Source organism: Nerophis ophidion, linkage group LG02 (genome assembly GCF_033978795.1).
Source record: "Nerophis ophidion isolate RoL-2023_Sa linkage group LG02, RoL_Noph_v1.0, whole genome shotgun sequence".
NCBI classification, from domain to species: domain Eukaryota; kingdom Metazoa; phylum Chordata; class Actinopteri; order Syngnathiformes; family Syngnathidae; genus Nerophis; species Nerophis ophidion.
In genome coordinates this window covers 91,128,588-91,152,295 of record NC_084612.1, presented here as the reverse complement: position 1 = coordinate 91,152,295, position 23,708 = coordinate 91,128,588, and the positions used below count along the sequence as shown (strand labels likewise).

At 40.5% G+C, this 23,708-nt stretch overlaps 1 protein-coding gene across 3 annotated transcripts in view; it reads right to left on the bottom strand.

Moving 5' to 3' along the window:
• Positions 1–318: 318 nt before the first annotated feature.
• The window catches only part of sv2ba (synaptic vesicle glycoprotein 2Ba), a 62,789-nt gene continuing 39,399 nt past the window's right edge, over positions 319–23,708 (bottom strand). For all 3 annotated transcript variants that reach the window (XM_061893550.1, XM_061893552.1, XM_061893551.1), the window contains exons 4-13: positions 20,889–21,040; positions 18,226–18,359; positions 11,488–11,577; positions 7,889–8,002; positions 7,738–7,826; positions 7,504–7,668; positions 7,281–7,414; positions 2,994–3,194; positions 2,770–2,929; positions 319–862 (exon numbers count right to left, since the gene is read on the bottom strand). In XM_061893550.1, coding sequence (XP_061749534.1) covers positions 679–862; positions 2,770–2,929; positions 2,994–3,194; positions 7,281–7,414; positions 7,504–7,668; positions 7,738–7,826; positions 7,889–8,002; positions 11,488–11,577; positions 18,226–18,359; positions 20,889–21,040 — 1,423 coding nt within the window. In that variant the 3' untranslated portion in view covers positions 319–678. The remainder of the gene's footprint in view (positions 863–2,769; positions 2,930–2,993; positions 3,195–7,280; positions 7,415–7,503; positions 7,669–7,737; positions 7,827–7,888; positions 8,003–11,487; positions 11,578–18,225; positions 18,360–20,888; positions 21,041–23,708) is intronic.

Below are 23,708 nucleotides of genomic sequence, written 5' to 3'. Positions count from 1 at the left end.
ATACACAAACACACATATATAAATATACATATATATATACATATATACACACGTATAGACATCTTGTGGGACATCTAAGGTAGTAATATAGGACCTTTCAAAGCTAGGAATTCAGTACCTAAGATGTTGTTAGCGTAGCTAATTTGCCAATGTCGATGAGCTCCAGTTTAAAGTGATTGGCGTACTGACCGTGTTAGCGGCCAACGAATGAAGGAAGGCCACAAAAGACAACAGTCTCGTTTCGTTTTGTTAGAAAATATGTGGCCTATTGCTGCAACAGATTATTCGATGGAAACGCAACTGAACTGTTCCAAAGTGTACCGCTTGGTGGAAACGTGTCATTTATTTATTTTTTTAATATTGCTGTTTTTGGACAGGATTGTAACGGGGGAAAAAAAAGCACATGACTACAGCGTGTAAACTGGAAACAGGACACATAAAAAGACAAAAGACTAGTTTCATTATTCACGTATGATCCGCCCGGCAACAGGAACAGGAAGTGAAGGTCCACGTCGGCAAGCGGACATCTTGTAAAATACGCCAACCCCTTCTTCACGGCGTCCCTCCTCCCCATTCTCTCCTTAAAGTTCCCCTTCCTGAAATGACTCACACGCGCCTGGTTGGCGACGCCGGCGGTTTGCGGCGGGGGCGGAGGGACCTTTTTTTATTTTTGGCTTTTCAAGAGAGGATCTTCTCCCGGGTCTCGGGCAGCTTGAGCGCCAGAAGACCTCCGCAGACCAGAGCCGAGAAGGCCAAGAAGATGGGGATGATCTTTGTGACGCCCACGAAGGCGGCGAAGATGAAGCTGGCGATGATGGCCGCCAACTTGCAGACGCCGTTCAGGATGCCGAACGCCGTTCCCCTGCGACAAAAGTCGGACACAATGCAGGAAAAAATGCAATTTATTTTTAAAAATGTGGAGTTAGGAGTGTAAACTGACACCTAGCTCACAAGTATCTTGCTAATCTGCATAAAATGATGTGGCAGGCCGCAAAAATAGTGTGGTAGGTTGCAAAAATAGTGTGGCAGGTTGCAAAAATAGTGTGGCAGGTTGCAAAAATAGTGTGGCAGGTTGTAAAAATAGTGTGGCAGGCCACATTAAAATTTTATGGCAGGCGACTTTAAAAAGATATAGCGGGCCATAGAATAATGTGGTGGACCACAAAATTAAGTGGCAGACAACATAATATTGTGGCATACAATACTACTTACATAAAAATTGCATGGGAGGCAACATAAAATATTTTGGTAGGCCACGTAAAAATTACATGGGAGACGTCATAAAATATTGTGGTGGGCCGCTGAAATGATTTGGCGGTGCAATTAAAATATTGTGGCAGACCGAATAAAGTTATGTGGAAAGGCGACATAAAATTATGTGGCAGGCTGCAAAAATAGTGTGGCAGGCCACTTTAAAATGATATGGCGGGCCACATGAATAGTGTGGTGGACCACATAAAAATAAGTGGCAGGCAACATAAAATATAGTGGCATACGATACTACCTAAATTCAAGTGGCTGGCCACATTAAAATTAAATGGGAGGCTTTATAAAACATTGTGGCGGGCCGAATAAAATAAAGTGGCAGACCGAATAAAGTTATGTAGGAGGCGACATAAAATTATGTGGCAGGCTGCAAAAATAGCGTAGCAGGCCAGATTTAAAATGACATGGCGGGCCACCTGAATAGTGTGGTGGACCACATAAAAATTAAGTGGCAGGCAACATAAAATATCGTGGCATACGATACTACCTAAAATCATGTGGCTGGCCACTTTAAAATTACATGGGAGGCGTCATAAAACATTGTTGTGGGCCACTTAAATGATTTGGTGGGCCAATTAAAATATTGTGGCAGACCGGACAAAGTTACGTGGGAGGCGACAGAAAATTATGTGGCAGGCCGTGAAAAAACTTGGCAGGCCATGTTTAAAATAACTTGGCGGGTCACTTGAATAATGTGGTGGACCACAAAATTAAGTGGCAGGCAACATAAAATATCGTGGCGAGCCAAATTAAATGTAGTGGCAGGCCACATAAAATTACATGGCGGATAACATAGAATCTCAACGAAGGCCACATAAAGTAACATGGCAAGCCACATAGATTTATGTGGCAGGTAACACAGTAAATTAAAAATAGTGTGTGGGCAAAATTAAATGAAGTGGCAGACCACATAAGAATATGTGGTAGGCAACTTAACATACAGTGGCGAGCCAATTAAAATCAAGTGGCTAGCCACATAAAATGGACTGGCAGGCCGAATTAAATGAGGTGGCGGGCCACGTAAAGTTATGTGGCAGGCAACGTAAAATATTGTGGCGAGCTGTATAATTTAGAGTGGCAGTTCACATTAGAATAGTTTGGTGAGCCACATGTATTTATGTGGCAGGCCATGTAAAATTATGCGGCAGGCCAAATAAAATAATGTAGCATGGCGAGCCATGTAACATATAGATGTGGGCCGTGTTAAAAAGCTTTGGCGGACCACGTAAAATGGTGTGCAGGCCACATTAAATGAAGTAGCGGGACATGTAAAATGATAAAATTAAGTGGCAGACCACTTTTAATCGTGTGGCAAGCCACTTTAAATGAAGACTTTTCAGCGCTATCGCTAGTCATGGCGAGTGGACTTGTTCCACACCTCACATTTTATACCACAGTGGGGATATTTTGTTTTTGAATGTGAGCTCATGTAGACTTGTCGGTGTCATGTTAGACATCTGCTTAGACTTTCGGGTAGAAGAATACCAAAGTGGTGGACTCTACCTTTTAGCAGAGGGGTAGAGTTCCACAGAAATGACCTGCAGTCCGTTCCAGGCCGCCACGCTGGCGCCGTAGAACAGACACTGCCAACAAATCACGGCTCCTTGACTGAAGCTCAGTAGAAGCAGGAAGGTACATGCAGACGATACCAGCATGGAACCACCTGGAACAAAACAAAAAAAAGTCAAATTTCAACCAACGAGTACGCTTCGGTTCCGCGAACGCACCTATTATTCGGATTCTTCCGATCTTGTCCATGAAGAGCGCCGAGATGATGTTGCCGGGCAACACGGCCAAGCTGCCCAGGAAGCTGACCAAGTAGATGACGATGTCGTTCTCCTCCTGGAAGTTGAGATGGCAACCTTTCTTGGGGTGCATGAAGGTGGTGTTCTCCATGCGGCAGTTCTTGAACTTCTCCTGCCACAAATCTGGTGAACACACAACGTTCGACACAAGATTACGTTCGACACTATTTTTCTTACTTTGGATAAAAAAAGTAGGATCCTACTTCTGCGGGATGATACAACTTATTACAAATACAGAACCAGTCAAAGAAAGTTTGTCCAAGTTCCGGACTGGTGCTGTATCTTTAAAACCTTTATTTCAGTATGAGTTGATTGACTTCCATATTTAGATATATTTTATCCTTAGATCATGATTGTCAAAACTCTAAAGAATTGGGTGGACATCAGGGGCAGTGGCTCTGGATTGGTAGAACGGAGTGGGGGTTCCTCTTTTGTCTGTGTTCCAACAATCATGGGGTTACACTCCTCAGCCTTCTTGGTGAGGTCTATTCAGGTCTACAAGATAGAGGGCTGTACCAGAAAGTTGAACCTCGGAATCAACAGGAGCAGTGTGGGTTTTGTCCTGGTCGTGGAACAATGGACCGGTTCTATACAGTCCTCTCGCGAGAGTCCTTGAGGGGGCTTGGGAGTTCGCCCAACCAATCTTTGTGTTTTGTGGACATGGAGAAGGCATTCGATCACATCCCCAGTTGAGAGTGCCCCAGGAAAATGTTCGCCTGATTGTGTCAGAGCTTGGTCCGCATTTCCAGTGAAGGTTGGACACCGCCCTTGGTTACCGATTCTGTTCCGCTTTGGTGGCTGCAAGATTGGGTATCTGCTTTTTGCAGGTGATGTGGCCCTCATGGCTTCATCTGGCCGGGATCTTTAGCTCTCACTGCATTGGGGCTTGGGAGTACGCCCAACCAATCTTTGTTTTTTGCAGACTTGGAGAAGGCATTCGATCACATCCCCAGTGGAGAGTGCTCCAGGAAAATGTTTGCCTGATTGTGTCAAAGCTTGGTCCGCATTTCCAGTGAAGGTTGGAAATGCGGACCAATTCTGGTCACCGATTCTGAGTCACCGATTCTGTTCCGCTTTGGCAGCTGGATTAGATATCTGCTTTTTGCAGGTGATGTGGCCCTCATGGCTTCATCTGGCCGGGATCTTTAGTTCTCACTGCATCGGGGCTTGGGAGTTCGCCCAACCAATCTTTGTGTTTTGTGGACTTGGAGAAGGCATTCGATCCCATCCCCAGTGGAGAGTGCTCCAGGAAAATGTTCGCCTGATTGTGTCAGAGCTTGGTCCGCATTTCCAGTGAAGGTTGGACACCGCCCTTGGTCACCGATTCTGTTCCGCTTTGGTGGCTGCAAGATTAGGTCTCTGCTTTTTGCAGGTGATGTGGCCCTCATGGCTTCATCTGGCCGGGATCTTTAGCTCTCACTGCATTGGGGCTTGGGAGTTCGCCCAACCAATCTTTGTGTTTTGTGGACTTGGAGAAGGCATTCGATCACATCCCCAGTTGAGAGTGCTCCAGGAAAATGTTCGCCTGATTGTGTCAGAGCTTGGTCCGCATTTTCAGTGAAGGTTGGAAATGCGGACCAATTCTGGTCACCGATTCTGAGTCACCGATTCTGTTCCGCTTTGGTGGCAGCTGGATTAGGTATCTGCTTTTTGCAGGTGATGTGGCCCTCATGGCTTCATCTGGCCAGGATCTTTAGTTCTCACTGCATCGAGGTTTGGGAGTTCGCCCAACCAATCTTTGTGTTTTGTGGACTTGGAGAAGGCATTCGATCACATCCCCAGTGGAGAGTGCTCCAGGAAAATGTTTGCCTGATTGTGTCAGAGCTTGATCCGCATTTCCAGTGAAGGTTGGAAATGCGGGCCAATTCTGGTCACCGATTTTGAGTCACCGATTCTGTTCCGCTTAGTGGCTGCTGGATTAGATATCTGCTTTTTGCAAGTGATGTGGGCCTTCTGGCTTCATCTGGCCAGGATCTTTAGCTTTCACTGAATCGGTTCGCAGCTAAGTGTGAATCGACTGGGATGAGAATTGGCACCTTCGAGTCTGACTCTACGGTTCTTGCACTGAGAAGAGTGCCGTGCCATCTCCAGAATGGAGATGAGATCCTGCCCCAAGTGCAAGAGTTCAAGTACCTCGGGTCTTGTTCACAAGTGAGGGAAGAGTGGATCGTTAGATCGACAAACTTAATCGGTGCACCGTCTGCAGTGTACGGGATCTGCATTAATCTGTCGTGGTAAAGTCGAAGCTATGCTGGAAGGCAAAGCTCTCAATTAACGGTCGATCCACGTTCCTATCCTCATGGTCCTGAGCTTTGGGTTGTGACCGAAAGGATTAGATCGCAGATACAAGCATCACTCACACAACTTACGGCCACAACGCCACCACTACTAGCAGCTGCTGCTACCACTACAAAAAAATATATAAATAAAACACATTTTCAGATTACAATCTTGCTGGTATATTCTAAGTAATTGATGTAAACTATTCAGTATTATCATCGTCATTAGCTTACATTTTTGTCCACACAGGCAATTCTTAGCTTTTGACTGGATGTAATAACTATCTGCAATAGGACATGGGCTATAAATTTAGGCGCATAGACATCAAATAAGCGCAGTCATGGCGTTAAGGGGATGCAGGATTAGATGTCGATTTTTTGCAGATTATGTGGTCCTGATGGCTTCATCTGGCCAGGATCTTCAGCTCTCACTTGATCGGTTCGCAGCCGAGTGTGAAGCAACTGGGATGAGAATCAGTACCTCCAAGTCCGAGTCCATGGTTCTCGCCCGTAAAAGGGTGGAGTGCCTTCTCCGGGTTGGGGAGGAGATTTTGCCCCATGTGAAAGAGTTCAAATACCTCGGAGTCTTGTTCACGAGTGAGAGAAGAGTGGATCGTGAGATCGACAGGACAGATCAGTGCGGCGTCTTCAGGAATGCGGAAGCTGTATTGATCCATTAAAGCAGTGGTTCTTAACCAGGGTTCGATAGAACCCTAAGGGTTCGGTGAGTCGGCCTCAGGGGTTCGGCTGAGCCTCTGCCGCGGTGGTCAAGATACACCCGACTCATCGTGTAAATAAAAACTTCTACCTATTGGCGTATTATGGATACCCCCAAACAACGTTCCCTCTAATTTTCCATCTGATTTGCAGGCGTGTAGTTTGTTGTGAGTTCATACACTGTGTTGGTTTTGTTCTTTGAACAAGGTGATGTTCATGCACGGTTCATTTTGTGCACCAGTAAAAAAAAACTATAACTTTGTCTTGAATTTGAAAAACATTTTTATTTTTCACTAAAGAAGGGTTCGGTGAATGCGCATATGAAACTGGTGGGATCCGGTAACTCCAACAAGGTTAAGAACCACTGCGTTAAGGTGAAGAAGGAGCTAAGCCAGAAGGCAAAGCTCTCAATTTACTGGTCTATCTACGTCCCCATCCTCACCTATGGTCATGAGCTTTGGGTTATGACCGAAAGGACAGGATCACGGGAACAGGCGTTTGATATGAGTTTCCTCCACCGGTTGGCGGGGCTCTCCCTTACAGATAGGGTGAGAAGCTCTGCCATCCGGTTAAGAACCACTGCGTTAAGGTGTAGAAAGAGCTAAGCCAGAAGGCAAGGCTCTCAATGTACTGGTCTATCTATGTCCCCATCCTCACCTATGATCATGAGCTTTGGGTTATGACCGAAAGGACAGGATCACGGGAACAGGCGTTTGAAATGGGTTTCCTCCTCCGGGTGGCGGGGCTCTCCCTTACAGATAGGGTGAGAAGCTCTGCCATCCTGGGGAAGCTCTAAGTAAAGATGCTGCTCATCCACATCGAGAGGAGCCAGGTGGTTTGGGCATCTGGTCAGGATGCCACCCGATCGCCTCCCTAGGGAGGTGTTTGGGGCACGTCCGACCGACCCAAGACACTTTGGGAAGACTATGTCTCCCGGCTGGCCTGGGAACGCCTCGGAATCCCCTGGGAGGAGCTGGACAAAATGGCTGGGTAGAGGGAAGTTTGGGCTTCCCTGCATAAGTTGTCACTGTCGCGACCCTACCTCAGATAAGCGGAAGAAGATGGATGGATGGATGGAGTTGGACATGAGCATTACATTTGTTTTAAATGGAATTAAAAAGGCATTGAAATAATTAAGTGAAGTTTGCTGATACCTGCATAAACCCTGAGTAACAATAATAATTTAACGGTGATTTCCAAGTTGAGCATGTACCTGTGTTGTAGAAGACCGTGTTTTTGATGGTGCAGTTCTCGAAGAAGCTGTTGGTGGACTTGATGTCTTCAAAGTAGCAGTTCTCGAACAAGGAATCCTCAAACTTCACCGACTTGATCTCGATATTTGCAAACCTGAACGACAGCAAAGAAGGGCACAATCGACCTTGTTCGCGTTCTTCTCGGCTTCTCGGACGTAGCGCTGAAAGGGGCCGTGGACCTACTTGTCGTGGATGTACTCGCCCTCGCGGTGCACCTGGTTGACCAGCGAGAAGTTGAAGTGGAAGCGTTCCACGCGCTCCCGGTGGAAAACCCGCACTTTGGACTCGTACTCTTCGTACTGCATGTACTTGATCATGTCGGGGAACCAAACCCCCAGGCCGTGGTAGCTAAGCAAACGTAGCGTCACCTTGTTATGCTAAAAAAATTAGCTGGCGTGATCTCTTAAGGGGCGTTACCTGAAGGCCAGACAGAACCAGACGATGAGCAGGAAGAGACCTTGCAGACGCAGTTCAGCCGCCGACAGCGACATCACGTTCGCCATCACCTAGACGGCGAGTTAAGGATTCAACAAATGACTTTAACAATAAAAGTGTTGGGTGTGTCGACCTGCTGCAGCATGGTCAGGTGTCTGACGGTCCAGCGCTGGAAGGCGGTGCCCGTGTCGCTCTGGATCTCAATGAACTCGTCCTCCTGCGTCTGCGGCGTCTTAATGTTGGTCACCTGTGTTGCGACAGTAGGTTTTAACACTAGACGGCGCTAGCTGCAGCTTTATCAACAAAACCCAAAACCAGTGAAGTTGGCAGTGTCACGCCCATGGGATCAGGTTTTGTTTTTGTCAAGTTTGGTTTTATTTTTTGGACACTCAGTTCCTGTTCCTGCACTTCCTTGTTTTCTTTGTTACCATACCAACTCATTAGTTTTCACCTTGTCCTCATGTCACGCCCCTGTCCGCATGTCCTACACCTGTTTGTAATTATCATAGCTATTATTTAAACCGGAAGTTGCCAGGAAGTCTGCCTGGCGACTTTATTCCTCAACTGCCTTCATGCCATGCCATTGCTGTATTATTGTTTTGTCCATGCCATGTAAGTTTTTGGGTTTTTTTTGGTCACAGTTATTGAGTTTTGTGTTTCATGCCTTTGTGCTAGTTTTTGTTTTCAGTAGTCTAGTTTGTTCTTCGCCCTCGTGCGCGCCTTTTGTTTTCTTCCTTTGTTTGTAGTTTGTTAGTATAAATAAAAATGTACTTACATTCATGTCTCGCTCGTGCCAATTTTCCTTTGCGTTGGAAAAAAAAACTATACCATAGTCCAAGTCGTGACAGGCAGGTTGTGTAATTCGTAAATAAAAACAAAATTCAATGATTTGCAAATCCTTCTCAACTTATATTCAATTGAATAGACTGCAAAGACAAGATACTTAATGTGTGAACTGAGAAACGTATTATTATTTTTTTGCAAATAATTATTAACTTGTAATTTAAAGGCAGCAACACATTGCCAAAAAGTTAGCACAGGGGCATTTTTACCACTTTGTTACAGGGCCTTTCCTTTTAACAACACTCAGTAAACGTTTGGGAACTGAAGAGACCAATTTTTTAAGCTTTTCAGGTGGATTTATTTACCATTCTTGCTTGATGTTTAAGTTACCCACACCTGGGCCACTAACACACCCCCATACTATCACACATGCTGGCTTTTCAACTTTGCGCCTATAACAACCCCTTGGGGTCCTACAGACCCCTCTTTGGTCTGTAGGACAGTTTTCAAAAAACAATGTGAAATGTGGACTCGCCAGACCACAGAACACTTTTCCACTTTGCATCAGTCCATCTTAGATTAGCTCGGGCCCGGCGAAGCCAGCAGCATTTCTGGGTGTTGTTGATAAATGGCTTCGGCTTTGCATATCCTTTACACACTAGTGTCGCTTTTGTGTACCGCCTGAGGGATGGAAGCTCCGTAATATCATCGCTAACGTGGAAAGATTTCTCCATATTCTCTGAACTTTTTGATGATATTACGGACCGTAGATGATGAAATCGCTAAATTCCTTGCAGTAGCTGGTTGAGAAATGTTGTTTTTAAACTGTCGGACAATTTTCTCATGCATTTTGTTCACAAAGTGGTGACCCTCGCCCCGTCCCTGTTTGTGAATTTCATGGAAGCTGCTTTTGCACCCACCTGTTCCCAATTAGCCTGTTCACTTGTGGGATGTTCCAAATAAGTGGACTGGACTCTCACTATTATGTTAGATCCAGTATGGACTGGACTTTCACAATATTATGCTAGTCCCACTCGACGTGCATTGCATCCAGGGGATCCGAGGGGGGCGGGTGGGGGGTTGGTCACCCACATCTGCAGTCCTCTCCAAGGTTTCTCATAGTCATTCACATTGATATCGCTCTGGGTTGTGAGTTTTTCCTTGCTTTTAAACTGATGATGTCATTGTGGCTTGTGCAGCCCTTTGAGACACTTGTGATTTAGGGCTATATAAATGGGGGAGGGGGTTGGTCACCCACATCTGCAGTCCTCTCCAAGGTTTCTCACAGTCATTCACATTGACATCCCATTGGGTTGTGAGTTTTTCCTTGCCTTTAAGCCGAGGATGTCATTGTGGCTTGTGCAGCCCTTTGAGACACTTGTGCTTTATGGCTATATAAATGGGGGAGGGGGGGTTGGTCACCCACAACTGCAGTCCTCTCCAAGGTTTCTCATAGTCATTCACAATGACATCCCACTGGGTTATGAGTTTTTCCTTGCCCTTAAACCGAGGATGTCGTTGTGGCTTGTGCAGCCCTTTGAGACACTCGGATTTAGGGCTATATAAATAAACATTGATGGATTGAAACATTGAAGTGTTTGATGAGCATTCCTCAACTTTCTCAGTCTTTTTTTCCACTTGTGCCAGCTTTTTTGAAACAGGTTGCAGGCATCAAATGATATTATTAATATTTGTAAAAAATAACAAAAGTTTTCCAGTTCGGACGTTAAATATCTTGTCTTTGCAGTGTATTTTATTGAATATATGTTGAAAAGGATTTGCAAATAATTGTATTTTGTTTTTATTTACGATTTACGCAACTTGCCAACTTCTCTGATTTTTGGGTTTTTTGCTCTGCATGCGTTGTAAAATGTTGCTACTCAGCCGCTTTGACACTTTTCTTACTGTTTACTATCGACTCATCAGTGTTATTAATGCTGAATCGGCAGTTTTCTGCTCACTGCTATTACATCATAACCAAATAGATACTTTTCACTTTCTCATACACTCTAGAACATTATTAAAGATAAAGAAACACGTTGGGGGAAGTTGGGGGGGTGAATCATTTTGCAATGCAGCCTGCTGAAAATGATGGAAAGTGCCACTCAAGCCAGGAACTGACACTGTAGTCAATGCTGGAATAACCACTAGACACATTTTAAGATATTCAACCCTAAACTGGATAGTGCACGCCTCAAATTTGTCACGTTTTATGTGTCAGGTAAACCGAGACAAACAGGGCCATATGAATCCCTGTTCTCCATATGAGTTTGCATGTGTTTATGTTACTTAGCAACTGACACTGTGGGCAACGTTGGAATTGCCTCGAGACACATTTTAAGACATTTGACGCTAAAGTGGATAGTGTCACGTTTCATGTGTCTGGTAAAACACGACGAATAGGGCCAAATGAATTCCTATCCTCCATATATGAGTTGGTATTTGTTTGTTATGTTACTTAGCAACAGACACTGTGGTCAACGTTGTAATTGCCACAAGACACATTTTAAGGTATTCAACTCTAAAGTGGATAGTGCACGCCTCAAATTTGTCACGTTTCATGTGTCAGGTATAACGCGACGAATAGGGCCATATGAATCCCTGTCCTCCATTTATGAGTTTGTATTTGTTTGTTATGTTATTTAGCAACAGACATTGTGGGCAACGTTGGAATTGCCACGAGACACATTTTAAGACATTCAACTCTAAAGTGGATAGTGCACGCCCCAAATTTGTCACGTTTCATGTGTCAGGTAAAATGCGATGAATAGAGCCAACTCAATATGAGTTGGCATTTGTTTTTTCTGTTACTTGTACTTGTTAAATATTACTTGTATCAAACTTTTTTCATAGCTTTTGCGTGAAATGCTGCCCCCTACTGTTTTGGAGTGTAACATTTCTAGCACCAAATTACAAAGCTTTAAAATCATATCAAAATAATGAACTCACAGTGAAGACTCTCTCGGGCTCGCCTTTGGCCTTCCAGTTGGTGTCGTGGACTCGGCGCAGGACCATCCACGCCTCGTCATGTCGAGCGCTCTTAAATAGATGACATTGCATGTTTATTAAAAAAAATGGCCATTTCTTCATTTATGTGTTATTTGTTACAATAAGGCAACCCTTACTTTTTGTTGACAATGAGAAGAAAGAAATACTAAAATAAGAAATAGTGGAAATCTCTGATGTTTCCCCAAAAAGATTTACGTTGGGGGTTATTAAAAACTAAAATATCTACGTACGTTAGCTTCATCAAAGCCTAAGTTATCTGCGATGTTTCCCGAACAGATGTATGTTGGATTTATTAAAAACTAAAATATCTACGTACGTTAGCGTCATCACAGACCAGCTTATCCCCGATGTTTCCCCGAAAAGATGTACATTGGGTTTGTTAAAAACTAAAATATCTACGTACATTAGCTTCATCATAGACTAGCTTATCTCAGATTTTTCACAAGATGTACATTGGGTTTATTAAAAACTAAAATATCTACATACGTTAGCTTCATCAAAGACTAGCTTATCTCCGATGTTTCCCGAAAAATGTACTTTAGGTTTATTAAAAACTAAAATATGAACGCACGTTAGCTTCATCAAAGCCTAGCTTATCACCAATGTTTCCCGAACAGATGTACGTTTTATTTATTAAAAACTAAAATATCTACATATATTAGCGTCATCACGGACCAGCGAATCCCCGATGATTCCCCGAAAAGATGTACATCGGGTTTGTTAAAAACTAAAATATCTACGTACGTTAGCTTCATCATAGACTAACTTATCTCAGATTTTTCACAACAAGATGTACGTTGGGTTTTTTAAAAACTAAAATATCTACGTATGTTAGCTTTATCAAAAACTATCTTATCTACGATATTTCCTGAAAAGATATAAGTTGTGTTTATTAAAAACTAAAATATCTACGTACGTTAGCTTCATCATAGACTAGCTTATCTCAGATTTTTCACAACAAGATGTACGTTGGGTTTATTAAAAACTAAAATATCTACATACGTTAGCTTCATCAAAGACTAGCTTATCTCCGATGTTTCCCGAAAAATGTACTGTAGGTTTATTAAAAACTAAAATATGAACGCATGTTAGCTTCATCAAAGCCAAGCTTATCACCGATGTTTCCCGAACAGATGTACGTTTTATTTATTAAAAACTGAAATATCTACGTATATTAGCGTCATCACAGACCAGCTTATCCCCGATGTTTCCCCGAAAAGATGTACATTGGGTTTGTTAAAAACTAAAATATCTACGTACGTTAGCTTCATCATAGACTAGCTTATCTCAGATTTTTCACAACAAGATGTATGTTGGATTTATTAAAAACTAAAATATCTACGTACGTTAGCTTCATCAAAGACTAGCTTATCCCCGATGTTTCCCGAAAAATTTACTTTAGGTTTATTAAAAACTAAAATATGTACGCACGTTAGCTTTATCAAAGTCTAGCTTATCACCGATGTTTCCCGAACAGATGTATGTTGGATTTATTAAAAACTAAAATATCTACGTATGTTAGCGTCATCACAGACCAGCTTATCCCCGATGTTTCCCCGAAAAGATGTACATTGGGTTTGTTAAAAACTAAAATATCTACGTACGTTAGCTTCATCATAGACTAGCTTATCTCAGATTTTTCACAAGATGTACGTTGGGTTTATTAAAAACTAAAATATCTACATACGTTAGCTTCATCAAAGACTAGCTTATCTCCGATGTTTCCCGAAAAATGTACTTTAGATTTATTAAAAACTAAAATATGTACGCACGTTAGCTTCATCAAAGCCTAGCTTATCACCAATGTTTCCCGAACAGATGTACGTTTTATTTATTAAAAACTGAAATATCTACGTATATTAGCGTCATCACAGACCAGCTTATCCCCGATGTTTCCCCGAAAAGATGTACATTGGGTTTGTTAAAAACTAAAATATCTACGTACGTTAGCTTCATCATAGACTAGCTTATCTCAGATTTTTCACAACAAGATGTACGTTGGATTTATTAAAAACTAAAATATCTACATACGTTAGCTTCATCAAAGACTAGCTCATCTCCGATGTTTCCCGAAAAATGTACTTTAGGTTTATTAAAAACTAAAATATGAACGCACGTTAGCTTCATCAAAGCCTAGCTTATCACCGATGTTTCCCGAACAGATGTATGTTGGATTTATTAAAAACTAAAATATCTACGTACGTTAGCGTCATCACAGACCAGCTTATCCCCGATGTTTCCCCGAAAAGATGTACATTGGGTTTGTTAAAAACTAAAATATCTACGTACGTTAGCTTCATCATAGACTAGCTTATCTCAGATTTTTCACAAGATGTACGTTGGGTTTATTAAAAACTAAAATATCTACGTACTTTAGCTTTATCAAAAACTATCTTATCTACGATATTTCCCGAAAAGATATAAGTTGGGTTTATTAAAAACTAAAATATCTATGTACGTTTGCTTCATCAAAGATTAGCTTGTCTCTGATGTTTCCCGAAAATATGTACGTTGGGTTTATTAATATCTAAACTAAAATATCTACATACTTTATCTTCATCAAAGACTAGCTTATCTCTGATGTTTATTAAAAACTAAAATATCTACAAACATTAGCTTCATCAAAGACTAGCTTATCTCTGATGTTTCCCGAACAGATGTATGTTGGATTTAATAAAAACTAAAATATATATGTACGTTAGCTTCATCAAAGACTAGCTTATCTCTGATATTTCCCAAAAAGATTGGGGGTTATTAAAAACTAAAATATCTACGTACGTTAGCTTCATGGAAGCCTAAGTTATCTCCGATGTTTCCCGAACAGATGTACGTTGAGTTTATTAAAAATTAAAATATATATCTACGTTAGCTTCATTAAAGAGTAGCTTGTCACTGATGATTCCCGAAAAGATGTACGTTGGGTTCATTAAAAAATAAAATATTTATATACGTTAGCTTCATCAAAGACGATGTTATCTCTGATTTTTCACAAAAATATATACTTTGGGTTTATTAAAAACAAAAATATCTACATATATTAGCATCTTCAAAACCCAGCTAGTCTCCGATGTTTCCCGAAAATATGTATGTTGGGTATATTAAAAACTAAAATATCTACGTCCAATAGCTTCATCAAAGACTAGCTTATCTCCTTTTTTTTCCCTAACAGATGTATGTTGGATTTAATAAAAACTAAAATATATATATACGTTAGCTTCATCAAAGAATAGCTTATCTCCGATGTTTCCCGAAAAATGTACTTTAGGTTTATTAAAAACTAAAATATCTTCGTACGTTAGCTTCATCAAACACTAATTTATCTCAGATGTTACCTGAAAAGATGTACGTTGGGTTTATTAAAAAATAAAATGTTTACATACGTTAGCTTTATCAAAGATTACCTTATCTCTGATTTTTCACAAATAGATATAGGTTGGGATTATTAAAAACTAAAATATCTACGTATGTTTGCTTCATCAAAAACTAACTTATCTCAGATATTTCCCGAAAAGATTTACCTTGGGTTTATTAGAAACTAAAATATCTACGTACGTTAGCTTCATCAAAGACCAGCTTACATCCGATGTTTCCCGAACAGATGTATGTTGGATTTAATAAAAACTAAAATATATATGTACGATATATATGTATGTTAGCTTCATCAAAGACTAGCTTTTCTCCGATGTTTCCCGAAAAATGTACTTCAGGTTTATTAAAAACTAAAATATCTACGTACATTAGCTTCATCAAAGCCTAGCTTATCTCCGATGTTTCCCGAACAGATATGTGTTGAATTTAATAAAAACTTAAATATGTATGTATTAAATATATTTACGTTAGCTTCAGCATAGACGAGCTTATCTCCGATGTTTCCCCGAGAAGATGTACATTGGGTTTATTAAAAACTAAAATATCTACTTACGTTAGCTTCATCAAAGACTAGCTTTTATCGCCAATATTTCCCGAAAAATGTACATTGGGCTTCTTAAAAACTAAAATATCTACGCACATTAGCTTCATCAAAGACCAGCTTATCTCCAATGTTTCCCAAAAAAGATGTACGTTAGGTTTTTAAAAAAATTTAATATCTACGTACGTTAGCTTAGTCAAAAACTAAATCATCTCCTATGTTAAAGGTATGCAATATCATGCGGTGCACTTATTTATTTCTTCCATCAAAATGGGGAAAAAAAGAATACATTTAGTAAGAAAAGATGTGGTACTTTATTGACACATTGATTTATGTATATTTAACAGTATTTTTCATATATTACACTTACTCAGTGGCCTAGTGGTTAGAGTGTCCGCCCTGAGATTGGTAGTTCGTGAGTTCAAACCCCGGCCGAGTCATACCAAAGACTATAAAAATGGGACCCATTACCTCCCTGCTTGGAACTCAGCATCAAGGCTTGGAATTTGGGGGTTAAATCACCAAAAATAATTCCTGGGCGCGGCCATCGCTGCTGCTCACTGCTCCCCTCACCTCTCATGGGGTTAAATGCAGAAAAAAAAATTGCCACTTATAGTGTGTGTGTGACTATCATTGCTACTTTAATTTTAACTTAAACCTTATAAGTTCACCAACGCGGTGCCCGTGGGCACCAGGTAGCCCGTAAGGACCAGATGAGTCACCCGCTGGCCTGTTCTAAAAATAGCTCAAATAACAGCACTTACCAGTGAGCTGCCTCTATTTTTTAAATTTTATTTATTTACTAGCAAGCTGGTCTTGCTTTGCTCGGCATTTTTAATTCTAAGAGAGACAAAACTCAAATAGAATTTGAAAATCCAAGAAAATATTTTAAAAACTTGGTCTTCACTTGTTTAAATAAATTCATTTATTTTTTTACTTTGCTTTTATAACTTTCAGAAAGACAATTTTAGAGAAAAAATACAAACTTAAAAATGATTTTAGGATTTTTAAACACATATACCTTTTTACCTTTTAAATTCTTTCCTCTTCTTTCCTGACAATTTAAATCAATGTTCAAGTATTTTATTTTATTTTTTTATTGTAAAGAATAATAAATACATTTTAATTCAGTCATTTTAGCTTCTGTTTTTTTGACGAAGAATATTTGTGAAATATTTCTTCATACTTACTATGATTAAAATTCCCAAAAAATATTCTGGAAAATCTAGAAAATCTGTAGAATCAAATTTAAATCTCATTTCAAAGTCTTTTGAATTTCTTTTAAAATTTTTGTTCTGGAAAATCTAGAAGAAATAATGATTTGTCTTTGTTAGAAATATAGTTTGGTCCAATTTGTTATATATTCTAACAAAGTGCAGATTGGATTTTAACCTATTTAAAACATGTCATCAAAATTCTAAAATTAATCTTAATCAGGAAAAATTACTAATGATGTTCCATAAATTATTTCTAAAAATTTTTCAAAAAGATTCGAATTAGCTAGTTTTTCTCTTCATTTTTTCGGTTGAATTTTGAATTTTAAAGAGTCGAAATTGAAGATAAACTATGTTTCAAAAATTAATTTTCATTTTTTTCTTGTTTTCTCCTCTTTTAAACCGTTCAATTAAGTGTTTTTCTTTTTTTTATCGTTTATTCTCTACAAAAAAAAACTTCCGTAAAAGGAAATAAAATGTATGACGGAATGACAGACAGAAATACCCATTTTTTTTTTATATATGTAGATTTATTTTTAAAGGTAAATTGAGCAATTTGGCTATTTCTGGCAATTTATTTAAGTGTGTATCAAACTGGTAGCCCTTCGCATTAATCAATACCCAAGAAGTAGCTATTTCTTTCAAAAAGGTTGCTGAAGTGAATTATATTTATATAGCGCTTTTTCTCTAGTGACTCAAAGCACTTTACATAGTGAAACCCAATATCTAAGTTACATTTTTTTTTTCAAACCAGTGTGGGTGGCACTGGGAGCAGGTGGGTAAAGTGTCTTGCCCAAGGACACAACGGCAGTGACTAGGATGGCAGAAGCGGGGATTGAACCTGCAACCCTCAAGTTGCTGGCACGGCCGCTCTACCAACCGAGCTATACCGCCCCCTGATGGTGACCTCTGATCTAGAGATTTAAACCTTGAATAATAATACAAAATAATAATACTGAATAATGACACATTTTTTTAGATTTTTTGGACCAAAACACTCCCCTGAGTGGAGGCCCAAATGTATATTTTTTTGTACATATATTGGTTTTTAACATAAGAAATATCAAAATGACCCCCGCTTGCTTTGATTTTTCAGTGTGCGGCTCTCAGTGGAAAAAGTTTGGACACCCCTGCTTTAGATGATTTGCACGACTTCTAATGAAGGAAATTACTTGGATTTTTTTTTTTGCCCGTTTTTTTTCTTTGTCCGACTTTTTGTACCAAGTGACCCGTGAGTACTGACGGAGTATTAGACAAATACGTGTATTTATGTACTCGTGTGGCCCTCGGTGCAGCCTGGTATGCAGTTGTGTAAGAGCCCTTGTATTTGTCACACACTGATCCCAGACCACCATGTGGTTAGCGGCCTGACAATGTCCTGGATGAGACCCGCCTCAGGTGCGTGGCGTTCCGCTGACGGCTTAGCGAGCCGTCGCTAACCTTGGCTTAGCGAGGGGATGTTGCTTTGACGGATGCTGACTGGTAAGGGAGCGTTTTTTTCTAAACGGAAGGGAAGGGTAGTGGGCTACAGTATCGGTTTTTCCAGTGTCGGACCTCCAGGAGGAATCGAGGACTTTCCGGCATGAAGATGACTCCGACCAGCGCGGCCATGACGGGGAAGAGACACACCAGGATGAAGATTCTCCAGCTGTGCATCTGGAACTCGGTGCCGATGGAAAAACCCCAACCTGGGACGAGGAAAGCCAAGGTTAAAAGGATTGCGTGGTGATGAGCATTTATCCTTATACAAAACCCAAAACCAGTGAAGTTGGCAACTTGTGTAAATGGTAAATGAAAACAGAATACAATTGCAAATAAAACGTTTGGGAACTGAGGAGACCCATTTTTGAAGCTTTTGAGGTGGAATTCTTTCCCATTCTTGCTTAAAGTACAGCTTAAGTTGTTCAACAGTCTCCGTTTTGGTATTGTAGGCTTCATAATGCGCCACACATCTGTGGGAGACAGGTCTGGACTACAGGCAGGCCACTGTCTAGTACACTTACTCTTTTACCACGAAGTTGAAAAGTTGTCCGACTGAAATAAGCAGGGGCGTCCCTGATAACGTTGCTTGGATTGCTCCAAAACCTGTATGTACCTTTCAGCCTTCACAGATGAGTAAGTTACCCATGCTTTGGGCACTAATACACCCTCATACCATCACACATGCTGGCTTTTCAACTTTGCGCCTATAACAATCCGGACGGTTATTTTCTTCTCTGTTCCGGAGGACACGGCGTTCACAGTTTCCAAAAGCAATTTGAAATGTGGACTTGCCAGACCACAGAACACTTTCATACTTTGAATCAGTCCATCTTAGATGAGCATCGGGCCCAACGGAGCCGGCGGCGTTTCTGGGTGTTGTTGATAAATGGCTTTCGCTTTGTAGAGTAGAGTTTTAACTTGCACTTACAGATGTAGCGACCAACTGTCATTGCTGACAGTGTTTTTCCGAAGTCTTCCTGAGGCCATGTGGTGATATCCTTTACACACTGATGTCGGTTTTTGATGCAGTACTGCCTGAGGGATGGATGGTCTGTAATATCATCACTTACGTGCAGTGATTTCTCCAGATTCTCTGAACCTTTTGATGATATTATGGACCGTAGATAGTGAAATCCCTAAATGAGAAATTTTGTTCTTAAACTGTTCGACGAAATGTCTAATATTTTGAAGAAAACATGCATGTTAGCTTCATCAGAAATAATCTTTTCTTAGCTGTTTCCAAAAATACTTAGGTTGGGTTTCTTGTAAAGTAAAATATCTACGTATGTTGACTTTGTCAAAGACTAAATTATCTCTTACGTTTACGAAAAAATGCGTCCGGTTTATTGAGCTGAAATGTCTACAATTTTTAAGAAAACATGCATGTTAGCTACATCAAAAACTATCTAATCTTATATGTTTCCGAAAATACGTACGTTAAATTTATTGAAAACTGAAATATTTAAGTATGATTGCTTTGTCAAAGACTAAGTTATCTCAAACGTTTACAAAAAGATGAAAGTTCGGATTACTCAACTGGACTATGAAATATCTACATATGTTAGTTTCGTCAAAGACTACTCTTTTACGTTTACGAAAAAATGCGTCCGGTTTATTGAGCTGAAATGTGTACAATTTTTAAGAAAACATGCATGTTGGCTACATCAAAAACTATCTTATCTTATATTTTTCCGAAAACACGTACGTTAAATTTATTGAAAACTAAAATTTGTAAGTATGATTGCTTTGTCCAAGACTAAGTTATCTCAAATGTTTACAAAGAGATGAAAGTTCGGATTACTCAACTGGACTATGAAATATCTACATATGTTAGCTTCGTCAAAGACTACTCTTTTACGTTTACGAAAAAATGCGTCCGGTTTATTAAGCTGAAATGTGTACATTTTTTAAGAAAACATGCATTTTAGCTTCATCAAAAACTATCTAATTTTAAATGTTTCGATGGGAGACGTGTCTGGACTACAGGCAGGCCACAGTCTAGTACCCATTCTCTTTTACTACGAAGCCACGCATTGTCTTGCTGAAATAAGCGGGGGCGTCCATGATAATGTTGCTTGTATGGCAACATATGTTGCTCCAAACCAATTCAGCATGAATAGAGCCTTCACAGATGAATAAGTTACCCATGCTTTGGGCACTAATACACCCTCATACCATCACACATGCTGGCTTTTCAACTTTGCACCTATAACAATCCGGATGGTTATTTTCCTTTGCTCCGGAGGACACGGCGTCAGCAGTTTTCAAAAAAAATTTGAAATGTGGACTTGTCAGACAACAGAACACTTTCCCACTTTGCATAAGTCCATCTTAGATGAGCATCGGGCCCAACGGAGCCAGCGGCAGTTTCTGGGTGTTGTTGATAAATGGCTTTCGCTTTGTAGAGTAGAGTTTTAACTTGCACTTACAGATGCAGCGACCAACTGTAGTTACTGACAGTGGTTTTCTGAAGTGTTCCTGAGACCATGAGGTGATATCCTTTACACACTGATGTCGGTTTTTAATGCAGTACCGCCTGAGGGATGGAAGGTCTGTAATATCATGGCTTACGTGCAGTGATTTCTCCAGATTCTCTGAACCTTTTGATGATATTATGGACTCTAGATGGTGAAATACGTACGTGAAATTGATTGAAAAGTAAAATATCTACGTATGTTAGCTAGGTCTAAACTAAATAGACGTATGTTTGGTTGATGGAAGATTTCCAGGGTTACCGTAGTGTGGGATGATTCCCCAGGCGGTGAAAGAAGCGTACAGGCCTCCCAGCATCCAGAACATGCAGAGCCAGCTCAGATGTTCGCCTCGTTTGTCCATCTGCAGGAACTCCGTGAAGTACGTGTACACGATGGGGATGGAGCCGCCGATTCTGCAACCAGAAGCCCAAAAGATGGCGTTCAAAGTGGTCGTCGTCCGGTCAAAGTAAGACTTCAGCTGGGAAGAATTAATTGCACGTCTGCTTTGGCTTAGTGTTAACCCATGCGATACCTATAAAAGGCCACCAGGTGATACCTTATTACTGTTCCGTCCCTCCTTTACACGTCTTCAAAAGTTTTACTTTGCTCGACTTTGATTTAAACGTATTTCAAAAGTACTTAAAATGACTGATTATATATTGTTTAAGTCTGGAACACATTACAGAATTGACCTGAAGTCACGTAGGGATTGGTGCCAAATTCGGCACTTTTCCACAAAATACAAACCCTGCTTCCATTTGAGTTGGGAAATTGTGTTAGATGTAAATATAAACAGAATACAATGATTTGCAAATCCTTTTCAACCCATATTCAGTTGAATGCACTACAAAGACAAGATATTTGATGTTCAAACTCATAAACTTAATTTTTTTTTGGCAAATAATAATTACATTACAATTTCATGGCTGCAACACGTTCCAAAGTAGTTGGGAAAGGGCATGTTCACCACTGTGTTACATCACCTTTTCTTTTAACAACACTCAATAAACGTTTGGGAACTGAGGAAACTAATTGTTGAAGCTTTGAAAGTGGAATTCTTTCCCATTCTTGTTTTATGTAGAGCTTCAGTCCTTCAGCAGTCCGAGTCTCCGCTGTCGTATTTTACGCTTCATAATGCGCCACACATTTTCGACGGGAGACATGTCTGAACTGCAGGCGGGCCAGGAAAGTACCCGCACTCTTTTTTTACGAAGCCACGCTGTTGTAACACGTGCTGAATGTGGCTTGGCATTGTCCTGCTGAAATAAGCAGGGGCGTCCATGAAAAAGACGACGCTTAGATGGCAGCATACGTTGTTCCAAAACCTGTATGTACCTTTCAGCATTAATGGTGCCTTCACAGATGTGTAAGTTACCCATGCCTTGGGCACTAATGCACCCCCATACCATCACAGATGCTGGCTTTTGAACTTTGTGTCGATAACAGTCTGGATGGTTCGCTTCCCCTTAGGTCCGGATGACGCGATGTCAAATATTTCCAAAAACAATTTGAAATGTGGACTCGTCATACCACAGAAAACTTTTCCACTTTGCATCAGTCCATCTTAGATTATCTCAGGCCCAGAGAAACCGGCGGCGTTTCTGGATGTTGTTGATAAATGGCTTTTGCTTTGCATAGTAGAGCTTTAACTTGCACCTACAGATGTAGCGACGAACTGTATTTAGTGACAGTGGTTTTCTGAAGTGTTCCTGAGCCCATGTGGTGATATCCTTTAGAGACTGATGTTAGTTTTTGATACAGTGCCGTCCAAATCGAAGGTCATGGTCATTCAATGTTGGTTTCCGGCCATGTCGCTTACGTGGAGTGATTTCTCCAGATTCTCTGAACCTTTTGATGATATTATGGAGCGTAGATGTTGAAATCCCTAAATTTCTTGCAGTTGCAGTTTGAGAAAGGTTGTTCTTAAACTGTTTGACTATTTGCTCACGCAGTTGTGGACAAAGGGGTGTACCTCGCCCCATCCTTTCTTGTGAAAGACTGAGCGTTTTTTGGGAAGCTGTTTTTATACCCAATCATGGCACCCACCTGTTCCCAATTAGCCTGCACACCTGTGGGATGTTCCAAATAAGTGTTTGATGAACATTCAGCAACTTTATCAGTATTTATTGCCACCTTTCCCAACTTCCTTGTCACGTGCTGCTGGCATGAAATTCTAAAGTTAATGATTATTTGCAAAAAAAAAAATGCTTATCAGTTTGAACATCAAATATGTTGTCTTTGTAGCATATTCAACTGAATATGGGTTGAAAATTATTTGCAAACTATTGTATTCCGTTTATATTTACATATAACACAATTTCCCAACTCATATGGAAACGGGGTTTGTATACCAAGTGAATTGGTACTACCGAGAACCAATTCACGTCAAATCCACCCTTACTTTAACCGTTTGGATACCTGCTGTCACGTGGCGGGAAACACGCGTATTCTTAGCTGACTGGCTCGAAGTAATGTTTTGCATGCCAACAAAGCAAGCATGCCTGACAGAAAGCACTCAAAAGTAAGGCTTCACTTTTTGAAAATGTGCTAACTTGATGCAATTGATTGACTGAGACTTTTATTAGTAGATTGCACAGTACAGTACATATTGCGTACAGTTGACCACTGAATGGTAGCACCCGAATACGTTTTTCAACTCGCTTAAGTCGCGGTCCACGTTAAGCAATTCATGCCATTTACATGCATTAGCGATTTTACATGGCAATTTCGACACCTCCAAAGTTGGCCTTGAAGCTAAAATCAAGACGTACACTCCAATCAAACGGCTGGGGTGTAAAAGGTACAATACTTACAGTATAAACACTTTGTAGGGCGCGACAAAAGACGACTGGCACGTCCAACCTAATGGCAAAGACTACTTCCTGACTGCGGCATCACACTTAAATGAATGCATACTTTCAAATGAGACTGTAGGAAGATAGGTATGTATATATGTATGCATACATATATATATATATATATATATATATATATATATATATGTATGTATGCGTAAAATATGTTTGCATATGTGTGTATATATGTATGCATATATATGTGTGTGTATATGTATGCATATAC